Source organism: Gavialis gangeticus, unplaced genomic scaffold, assembly GCF_001723915.1.
Source record: "Gavialis gangeticus isolate Ggan-Ray unplaced genomic scaffold, GavGan_comp1, whole genome shotgun sequence".
NCBI lineage: Eukaryota > Metazoa > Chordata > Crocodylia > Gavialidae > Gavialis > Gavialis gangeticus.
The window spans coordinates 15,089,776-15,101,464 of record NW_017728997.1 but is presented as its reverse complement, the minus strand read 5'-3'; the positions used below and the strand labels follow the sequence as shown (position 1 = coordinate 15,101,464).

General features: G+C 44.2%; 1 protein-coding gene across 1 annotated transcript in view; it reads right to left on the bottom strand.

Moving 5' to 3' along the window:
- Positions 1-11,689, bottom strand: part of ADAMTS9 (ADAM metallopeptidase with thrombospondin type 1 motif 9) — a 133,454-nt gene that overhangs the window by 100,751 nt on the left and 21,014 nt on the right. Inside the window, exons 3-10 of the mRNA XM_019504582.1 lie at positions 6,704-6,990; positions 5,109-5,192; positions 4,885-5,009; positions 4,229-4,269; positions 3,998-4,103; positions 1,899-2,045; positions 710-851; positions 313-417 (exon numbers count right to left, since the gene is read on the bottom strand). Coding sequence (XP_019360127.1) covers positions 313-417; positions 710-851; positions 1,899-2,045; positions 3,998-4,103; positions 4,229-4,269; positions 4,885-5,009; positions 5,109-5,192; positions 6,704-6,990 — 1,037 coding nt within the window. The remainder of the gene's footprint in view (positions 1-312; positions 418-709; positions 852-1,898; positions 2,046-3,997; positions 4,104-4,228; positions 4,270-4,884; positions 5,010-5,108; positions 5,193-6,703; positions 6,991-11,689) is intronic.

The window sequence follows — 11,689 nt, the reverse complement described above, 5'->3', positions numbered from 1 at the left end:
GACCATTGAGCCAATGTGCTACCCATATGACTGTGTAGGCATCAATGCCACAGTCACCTACGTTTTTAGAGGTGATTTTTTTCACTCAGGATTTTGCAAGACACAAAGCTACAGGTCTTTTGTATATGGATCCAAATCTTAAAATCAGACCAAACCACATACACAAGAGATATTCTTATTTCCAGTTTTGTATGCTGATTAAAACTACATGGGGGTCAGGAACAAACAGAAGTCTAGCTATCCTAGGGTAGCTCACATAGCAGCAACTATGCTATTATGTCCAAGAGGGGCTGGCACACAGGTATGTCCTACCTTCCCCGGCTCACATTCTGTCCCATCCGCCCACGGTGTGTGTTGGGTCCGGCATCCTTTGTGAGCTCCATCGATGTTAATGCACCACAGTCGTCGGCACTGCATCTGCTTGATTGTTTCAAATAACCATGGAGTTAGAGGATGTCCAGATGGAGCACGACAGACACTTGACATCCTTAGACACCCCACCGTGCGCATGGAGAACATAATAAATGAGATAACGGGGTGAAGGAGGCCCTCTGTTGAGGGTGGCAGCGGCTGGCACTTCCGAGCTGACGGCTCCAGCTTCCAACACAACCGAGAGCTGGTGGGACCCTTTCTCCGGTCTCCCAGCAGTGTCAAGCCTTACCAAAACTAAACGATGCAAGCAACGCAAAGGATGTGGAATTGCACTTACCATGTATGGGCACACTTGAGATCCCGGTCCAAAAATTAGCTCACATTGTTTATCAACATCATAAATGAGGCCAGGGAGTTGCTGAGGCAGAGTGTAAGTTCCTGCCGTAGGCTCGTCCAGCAGACACTCCCCATATCCAGTGCTGCGGGAAAGCAGAAGAGCGATGGCATGTGACTTGCATTTTGCATGCTGCACAAATGTTCATCAACAAATCCTAAAGGCTCCCGTGAAACAGGGAAAGAAAACCATCCCCATTTGACAGATGAGGACACTTGGGGTCCACACAGCTGAAATAAAGGGTTTCACATCTCACAGGAACCCACGCAGCCTGATGCTGCTACAACTGCCGCAGGGAGGTAGCAGAAGAGCAGGTGAGCTGTCTAACCGTGTGCTCAAACCCTGCAAGAAATACAAAAATCTAGACTTCTTGGTTCAGAGATAATGCCTTTTATTAGATCCACCCCTTCACACCCTGCAGACACCTGGTCCTTTGGGTTGAGGAGTTAAAGGCAGCTGGGTGGATAACCAACATCACTGACTTGGGTGCCTTGGGTTAACTGCTCCAATTGACTTTACACCTGATAAGGCATCCTGCCGGGCCAACCAGAGACAACAGGCCAAGTCATTTTGCACATAACTTGGAGAGACCCAAAATGTTCATTCAACAGATTCAATTTCTGTGAAGACTATCACAGGATCAAATCAAGGGCTGAAAAACCCTCGCAACCCTCAAGAAGAACGCAGCCCTTCACACCAAAACCGGGGGCATATTCAGGTGACGCTGCGCCACTGGAAGAGAAGAAGGGTGTCCCAAAATGACCTCGCTCGCCTCTCTGACTTAGGGGGATCCTAATGTGCTACAGCACTGCCCTAGTGCCAGGTACGTGAATTCCTTCCCAGCAACATGCACAGGAGTTTTGGCCAAAAAAAGGGTGTATGGCTGGTGTGTCTTTGGAAGACATAGTCTTTCCCATTAAGAGGCAATTCCTTGCCAGCTAATCATGTGGCAGAACTGGCAAGGGCTGGGTCTCAGAAGCTGCATTCCTGAGCTATGTAAAGCATCTGCACACACACACACAAATTTCTTCAACTCTTTTCCAAAGGCTTTACTCTTGGATTTCAATTTAACTAACGAGCTCCTTGAGGTACACCACACAGGTAATAACTTAATGCATATGGAACGTCTTACTCCAGAAATTCAGTAATGTATTTCCTGCTGCATTTCGACCACATCCAGGGGTTGGTGTAGAAGTTCAACGTCGGTGCCATGACATGCTGTTGATTTTTACCTCCGTCTTCTTTGCATTTATGATTGTCATCATGTGGCATGTTAAATCTAGGAAAGAGCAAAATCAGAACGAGGATATTAGCATGCGTATTAAGTGCCAAGTCTTTCTGCCATCATCCAAAACGGAATATTAAAACATTTTTTCCAGCTTTGTAACTGCTGCTAAATATTAAAGAGGAAAAAAAAAAGTTAATGCAAATATTTGGAATAACCAGTAAGCAGTAAAAATGCTTTTGAATATTACAGGATTCTTGGGGTTTGGCTGCAGAAGGCCACATAGTTCAACACAAAAACTTTCAACAACAGAAGGACACGCGCATTGCCACATGTGTCTGTGAAATGTTCTGGAGCCCGCTCTACCGGAAAAACTCAGATACAGTTTTCTTCTCTGCAACGAGCCCTGATCTTGCAGGTAACTGAACATCACAGGACATTAGGAGCGTCACAGGTTTTCTGGAGCTGATCCAAAGAGTTGGGCTGGGATCTTGAAACCCACCCTTCCCAGTGGGGGTCACGCACTTTGCTCTCTAAGCTCCTTCTTAAACCTGAGTGTTAGACCGACAGGCACTCAGGAACAGAGGCACTGTCTATACGGGGAACAGCTATTGGCACAGCAAAACTTGTAACGGGTGGGGAAAAAAAGAGAGACAGAACCACAATACGACATGAGCGGTTCCAGAGCAGTTGACTCCAGCTCCTAGCAATCAGTGTCAATGCAAATCACGGTTGAGAGCCGCATTGGATGTCCACCCTTGGGGCTGACCAGCCGCAGATGGCCGACACCTGCTGTGTGCAGGAAGCATGACTGGGCAACATCCTGGCAGCAGAGCGATTGCTAATGATGCTGAATTAGTTTCAGACAGGCAAGGCCAGACTCATCCCTGCTGCTGCTGGTGCTGCATCAATGGGGCTCCACAAAGCATAGACTTGGCTCTTGTATTTTACAGGCTAGCTTTGCAAAACGCCATCCGGTATCAGCATGAACCCACGTTAGGTTTGCAGCACTGGAGATATCAAAGAACGCTGGAAATGTGCAACAAAGACTGATCAGCCAGAGCCGCATTGCTACTGGAAGAGGAAGAGGGGAAGAGTCCCAGTTTGATACTGCATTCAAAGCCCGATATGTTCATATTTCCATCCAGATTACGTCCAACTCTTCCCCACAGCCCCTGTAAAAGAGCAAAGTGGCTCTTCCTGTTCAGGACCACCTGTGCCCCCTGAAATCCTTGTGCATGGAATCACTGAAGTTAAATTTGGGGAAAGCCAAATCTTTGGGGATTTCTGCCAGGAAATTTAATGAAAAAAAAACAAAGCAAACACCCAACACAACAGCAGCTAAAACCAGAATGCCTCCAGCCTGCCCCATTCATTTGTTCCAATGAACACATGGTTTGGTAGGACTCGCTGATCATTCCACCCCTTCATTTCAGAGAAAACCTGGTATTTTAACTGGGGATCAGTCATATACCTGTCATTTGCAGGTCAAAAGACTATAGGATCAAACCAGGTCTTTTTTTTTGCCTCCTTGCTGCAGGATGTGTCAATGGGAGGTGGCCATCTCTGGAATCAAGCAGCCACTGATGCTCGTGTTCATCAACATGGCCTTTTCTTCAGCAAAATTGCCCCAGGGGCCAAAACAGCCTGGGAGTTGGTGCATAGTCCCCTATCCATCTCTATTGTACCTGGTGGGGCTGGAATGTGTCCCCGGGCATAAGCACCACACTGACTTTGACCAAGCTGCACACCGAGGCAGGGGCAACTGACAGCAGCAGGTACTGGCCTTGGGCTGTGGTGTCACCCAGCACCTCCCAGATGCTGTCTGCATCTCGCCCCCACCCCATGCTCACATCATTTCCCACATGCACCAAACCCCTTTCAGGCGGTTCAGCTCCCTCGATCCCAAATTCTAGCTAATGCACATTGCAGTTTCCAGGTCCTGCAACTTAAATATAAAACGTTGCTGGCAACTTAAATATAAAACTTATTTACATAAAACATACACATGGCCAAGTTCATGTGCTATCGTGAAAGCCGTGCTCAGCCCGTTGTCTTCGCTGATGGAGCAGCTTCTGTACGGATCGCAAACGGTGCCCAGTTCGGCCAGACCTAGGGAGACAGCAGCAGGTTTATGATACGGTCATGCAAACAAGCAAGAACTGTTGCCTCACGGCTAAGTACTTATTAACACTGTCACCACAAAAAGAGTGCAAAAGAAAAAAAATGAATCTTACCTAACGTATCACATTTGTCGTGAGCTCTACAAATATCCTGCCTGAAAGCAGAACAGACTCGACACTTAATGCTCATGCAAAGCAAGTACAGGTACAGACACAAAATTAGAACAAATATATATATTTCAACAGCAATGCTGGGTTCTGCCCCTGGCATGCTCAAGCTGATTTTGCCATACAAATATCCAGTACACAGGACAGCTCTGAAGCCTGATCCTACTGCCAACTGCCTCCTCTCCAAAGGCAAGGAGAGCATTGCCCATTCACATCAGCAGGATGATAAACAGGCCCTGAATATTATTACAATCCTAAAAGGCATTAGGACAGAAGAAGGCATTTCTTTTCATTAAGATGTTGCTTCCACAGTTGTGATGCAAATGCTTGTTTTCATGACTGTGCTATCAAAACCCAGTTTCTGATGATCCCGTGCCTTATATAAACCAATAGCTTCTACCTTGGCATATCTACACTGCAAACCTACCACATCAGGCAGTACCGTGGCTCAAACACGATAAGGCTCAAACTCTGCTAGGAGTAGGGGAGAGAGCATGGAGGGCACGTCTAAGCAAACCACCACCCAGCACGGTAGGCGAGGCATGCAGATATGCCTCTTGCAATACCCCGGTGGCTATGCCGTCAATAAAAGTGCACCCTACCTGGTCACAAGCACCGCAGTATCATGTTTGGGTAGATGGCTTTCTTCAGGATGATTCTGTGATTGCTGCCATTGGCAGAAGTTTTTTAAAGTTGTCTGGGCATTATAAGAGATTGCAGGACCATCCTAACCATAAAAAGAGTATAAGAAGAGGTGCGTTTTAGTCGTTTCCTATCAATTTTCTCTACCTGCACCACTTCAAACTCAAACTCAAAAACTCATTACCTGCTCATTATGTATCACGACCAATTTCACAATAACAATATTAATTAAATTTCCAATACTTGGATCTCTATAGATAGAGGCTACCTGCATTGAAAGATAAATTCAAAGTTAATGGTGGCATTCAAGCAAACAAAGAATTAAGGCAATGCAAATCTGTTCCATCATCTGCTCTTGGCAGGGGAGAGCATTTCTGTTGCCTGTCAGCTATTCCGCTTGTCCCCTTGGTGCAGCAGTACTAATTGAAGCAAATTATCTTGTGGTGCTTATAAAAAAAAAAAAAAAAATCGCACTGCAGATTTCAGCATCATTTTACAATACAAGAGAAAAATATTGTGCATCAGAACCCCAAAACTCCTTCTTGGCCCAAGCCTTTTTGACTTCATTTCTACACACATCTATTATCACCACGTTGCTGGAACATACTCTGCCCCTAGCCCTCACCAGCCACGGTTTTCAAAAGGAAGGAGGGATTTCATGTGCTTCGGCTTCTGGGTTACCCAGCGTCAGGTGACACAAATGTTGAGCTCTGAAAATCATAGCCCGTTAAATATATTTCTCAAACAAGACCCAAAAATCACTTGTCACATTTCGTGGTCGTGGCCACTCAACTGCCTGTAATAAGAGTTTTATGAACATTTAAGCATGTGCTTATCTTCACTGATTTACATTGTATACCACCCTCTGGAAATCTTTCATTTTTGGAGAAATTTAAATTTATCCTATTTCCTCCTTCCCCAGCCTCCTGACATCCCTCCTCTGTTAGGCACCGTGTTAATTATTTAAGTCAATATCAAACACATTTCCTTGCTGTTAAATGTCCCGTCATCAGGTATCATCGCAGGTATAAGGAGGAATCGGAAACTTGAGGAATCGTAGAAAATGAGGGTTGGAAGGGACTTCAGGAAGTCATCTAGTCCAACACCTTGCTCAAAGCAGGACCATCTCCAAGTAGACCATCCCAGCCAAGGCTTTGTCTAGCTGGGTCTTACAAACCTCCAAGGATAGTTATCCTCATCCTACTTATCACTCCATTGCAAAAGACTTTGCTCTAAGAAACACAATGGCACTTGCTCCTGCGTGAACCATCAGGACAAGAGCTCTGGGGTAGGTAAGACCTCTCAAAGCTGGTCACTGATCTGGATGCAAGGAGTCAAAGATGACGCCACTGAAATGCTCCTGAACAAGCTGAAGAGTTAAGGCAGGCACCAGCAAGACTATCCCCTTTTTGCACGCAACGATAGGAGCCACAAAGACCCCTGCCTTCATAAAGGGACACGTGAACCTCATGTTATATTTTCTCCTTCCTTCTGGCAGCAACCTACAAATCCCAGGATCTAGCAAGGCCACCTTCTGACCTGCCCAGGGCACACGTCCCATTTTGTTTCTTTGGCACATCAGCCCCAATAGCAAGTGGACTAAAGACCAAGGAGCACAAGGCTGCGACAGTCCCAGCCCCTGGGACTGTGGGAGGAGATGGGCTTGAAATTTGGTCAACCTGAGCCCAATTTGTCCCAGCAGGCAAAGGAAAGGACAAGCTGTGTAGTTTGTCACAGTAAAAGTGGAGGGTTTGATCCTTGCTCAGTTTGAACACTTACTATTGACATTAATGTTAGGACATAGTGCTGCAGATTAGCTCCATGGTAGGCAACCATCCTGCTGTCTGCCACCACCATCACTTCCACAAACCGCGGGTACGAGAGAAATCGCTTTGTCCTTCGATGCGGCTTTTTTTCACTGGCATTCCCAGTCTTGTTGCTATAGGTAGAAAACTGACTTGCTGCAATGCTGTCTTTTAATGCCGCTAGATCGGAGAAAATACTGCTCTCTTGCCACTGTCTCCGCCGGTGTTTCCTCCTGTTCTTTCTGTGACTGTTTTCATGCCCTACGGTTTAAAAAAAATAAAAAATAAAAAAAACAAAAAAACAAAACTCAAAAGACAGACATGAAAGACTGTATATATTTAGGACGAAGCATGTTCACAACCACGTGCACGGCATGCTGGACGTACTCCTAGTGGCCTACCTCCTAAAATTATCCCTTTTGCTTTAATGAGCTAATTAAAACCCAAGCACTAAACAGAAGGCTACAGTTTAGCAAAGCACTGAAATGCTTTTTTAACTTTCAGCCAATGATGCTTAACATTTAGCACATGCTAATGCCGCTCTGTTAAACCAGGTTGCGCCCCAAAGAGCCCACGCAGCCTAAACCTCCAGCTAGAATCGTTACACTGGCTCTCAGACTCCCTGTCCAGTCCCACGCATGATGGATGAAAAGCCAAATCCTGTCTTTTTTTTTTTTTTCCCACTTGAGGGCTAAATAAGGATGTCAGGATCTGGCCCCATGAGTGAAGCAATTGCATGCAATTCATTTCTGCCTGAAACAATAGCATGGCTGTGCTTCAACTATTTTTTTCCCCCCACACTTATTATTCTGTGCCACAGAAACGCTAAAGGTCATCTAATAACACAGCTGCTGCTGACTAAAGAATAGGATCCAGGAAGTTTCACATATACCGCTTTTGATATTCAATTAGTCAAAACACAAAAGGAGCCTGAAAGTATGTTCCATGCTGATACGGAGATGGCAAAACGAAGAGGGAGCATGGCCGAAGAAAACATATGGAACATGTACAATTAAGATTTACCACCTGATTAGTATGTAATTATAGCATTAATTTAAAAGTAAGAGCAAAATCACTGGTCTTTGATGCCACTTATTTTTTAAATCGGCTCATCATAAGAAGGGGCTAATTGAATGCAATTCATCCACAAAAGACTTTAGTACAGCAAAATAATGTAAACTCAAATCAAAACTGCTCATCTAGGCTACAACCCAGGCGTTCTTTGTAGCTTTGCTTTAATTTCGTCACGGCTGGTGAAAAATATCAAATTCCCTTATCTGACCCACCGAGAAGGGTGCAGGAAGCCAAATATTAGGCAACAAAGGGATGTTTGGTGCTCGAACAAGATCAAAATGATAGGGAACTTCTCAGCTATTTTCCACGGGTAGTTTCCTTTTTGGGCTGTTTCAAGTAATAATTTCCAACGTACTGATTTTTAAATATGCTCCTAACGATCAAGGACCAGCTGAATGTCTGGCTCATTCGCTATCCAACTGGGTATATTAAGCTTATCCCCTGTGTATGAACATACAGCATAACCTTTAAATGCTAACCGTTCACCGATACCAACCTCTCTGCATTCGCTCCCTGTTTTCTTAGTTGATGCAAAATACTGTCAGACAGTTTAGGTGCGGACTGTTATTTGATCTTTAAGTGAGACGTCTGGATAGCCCTCAGCAGTCGTATATAACTGGATTGCTCCATTTATGCTGCTCTCACATCAGGCCTAGTTCTGCTTCCAGACTGGCACAACTTCAAAGTCGCTATGGCATTACCCGGATAGGCATCAGAGTGGAAACAGGCCAGTTATATATATGCGTAACTTCGCAGAGAGAGGAAGGTGGGCAAGTCTCATAGGCCCAAAGGACATAAGAATGGAGGTGTCTAATCCCCAATGAAGAGGAACCGCACCATTACATAGGACAGTCTCCATATGGATAGGTGCACATCTCTGGGGGAGTGCAAATTAGCTCAGCTGAGCTGAACACAGTGATTTAAAGCAGCCTTATCAACTATTCTTTTCATCACTCAAAAAAGCGAGAAACCCAAATGACCCTTTAAAAAGAAATCTCCAACCTAAAACGGAGCCATTAAAAAAAGAAACGAGTTCAAAATGGTCCAAGGGGCTGTGCTTGCCCCGAGTCCTCAACCTATTTCTTCTGCTTTCATAATCACATTTTCATGCTTCATAACTTTTTTTTTTTTTTAACCTGGCCTGTTCTGTGAAAAGAAAGGATTGTATCGCCAGAGTCGCTGATCCTGCAGACAAAAGTCACGTGTGCCGCATGAACTCAGGGCATGCCAGATGTGGGAGTCCTGCCCAGGCCAAAGATTGGGGCTCACAGGTTGAGTCCCACCTGCCCCACCAGCATCAGGGAACCCGTGAACCAAATCGTACCCAGCCAGAAAGTTGACAAGTGCACAAAGTTAAAAAAAGGATATTAATCGTTGCTGTTGCAATAGCAAAAGTGGACTATAAGTCGGGCGAGGGCGTGCTTTGAAAGGCAACCGATTCTCCAAGGTAGAAAGTGATTTCTACAGGGCCAGTTGAAGGCTGCAGTCATATTTATATATTATGTATTCCAGTCTAGTTACTAAAAATCTAATCACAGTTTTAGCTGGGCAGCATCGGATTTAAAACCGCTCATGGACTTCGACAATAATGGGCCGTTATCTTCCCCCCATCTTTCTTGCACATAACTGCAATTCAACCAGAAACAGTACATTTTAATTTGTAAAAAATTAAACCCTAATGGCAATATACCACTCTCAATCCATGCATAAAACTCCCATCAGCTTTAACAGGAGTTGTGTGAGCAAACTGAGACAGCTATATGGGCCTAATTTTGTTGATATCTAACTTGTCACCATTAAAATGACCACAGGATATAAATGTATAACTGCTGAATGGCTTTGCATCCTGCGACCTAATTAAGCTGAAATGAAAAACTCACATCATCCCAGAAAAGCATTATCGATTGATGACAGTTTACAACTGTAGCATGGACAGCAATGAAAAAACTAGCTTATTTTGAGCTAAAGAGAAAAAACAAAACAAAACAGGGCTGATATTTTTCCACCTGATTTTGCAGTTATCTACCATGCTGATGTATTAGGAGAAAACAGGAAGGAAAACATTTGCTTGGCAATGCCTCCGTTCTAACAAATGACTGGAAAACACCTGCCTACACATGACAATAATTGGATGGGTTTAAATAACAACACATACTCTTTTATTCTCAGAAGAACCTGACTCCCGATTACTAGATGAGTTTACAAGTGTCTACCATTTAAAGCAATGCAACAGATAGATTCATAATCCAACCACAGATGAAACCAGATCTTTGGGCAGATTCAGCCATCAATGTTTGTTTTAAAAAGGTTGGGAAAAATAGCATAATATTTTTAGAGCACTGGTCCTTTAAACCTAGTCTGTTTTCATGACTGCTTTAACTTACCAAACACACACAACTTCCTGTGTCCTGGAAACTATCTGCAGATTTACTTTCCCTTGTAACTGCTACTATGTTGAAGTCGGTCCAACTCTGCAACCTCTCATACGTGAAGGTCCTCTGGGTCTATTTCCACCAGCACCTTGAACCTTGCACGCTCATTTACACTGATATCAAATGAGCATATAGCACTGCTGACAGCATTTTACACCCACTCTGCCCTCATTTTGGCATCATGTAGATGGGAAGCCTGTCCAAATGCCTCTTGCACTAAAGTCAGTGCAACTCTTCCCCCAGATTTAAACGGGCTTTGGATCAGGCCAAGAGGGGAGCAGGGCAAGGGAGCATCGGGCCCTGTACAATGACTGACTGCATTAGTAAGGGTGACAGGAGCAGACCCAGGGATTGCTTTTGAAGTAGTAACCATTGTTATGCTAAAATCAAAAATTAAAAGAGAGTGATCACTTATCCCTAACAGCTATAATCCTTTCCATTTCCACATTAACTTGTCCTTGGGAATAGAAAGCATTTTGCACAATTAAATAAGGCATGTGACAATGAAAGCAATTCCAGTTCAGCTTCGAGTTCATGAAAGCTGAACACCGCAGTAGGAGGGGGGGGAAAAAAAAAAAAAGCAGCTTCTTAGCTAACAGCATTAACATTCTCTCCCAGGTTAGAAAAAAGAAAGCACGGCGCTTTTAAACTAACTTATTATCACATGCCATTTGAATACATAACCTGGTGTTTTACCACTTCAGGTTTGCTCTTCAGTTGTTAGTCTACAAAGTTCATAAGGACTCCTCTGACCCAGGTATCCTGATGCTGAGAGCTATAGTTAGCAAGTTAATTATTGCACACCTTCATAAAGCTTAGCAAAATTTAACTCCAGTCCCCCAAGGCAGTTAAACACCCCGTGACCTGACACCCAGCAACTGAAGCTGGTCAGGAGAGTGATAGGAGGACAGGCCATGCACCCTTCCAACATGTCTTTGCATACCGGCTTCTTTACAACCAACATCTGCCCTTACTCGCCTGAAGTCACTAGGATGACTTGTGTGAATAAGAGATCTGGAGCTCTCCGGAGGAATAGCAGTTTCTAATGCTAACTGCATCCGCTCTCACTAATCAAACACGATGAAGAAGAACTTTTTTCCATCTATTCAGTTGGTCTAATAAACGATAATCACCTCTACCCAAAGAAGCTTGCATCTTACATCTGGAAACTTGTCTAACTCTATCTTTACTGTGCAGCTGGTCCAATAAAAGGTATCACCCTAAGAAATCCATGCTTACAGCTAACAGTGGCAAACAAACTCTTTGCACAGAAGCAATATCTTTCATTACGCCAACTAAAGAGTTGCAAAGAAGTTGTTCTTTTTTTTGGTTAACAGCAGCATTTATACAAGGAGAAGAAAAAAAAGACCTGAAGAGCATGCTGAAAAGCAATGCAGCTGGGTCAGAAATAGCATGGCCACTTTTTTTTTTTTATATATACACACACACACACA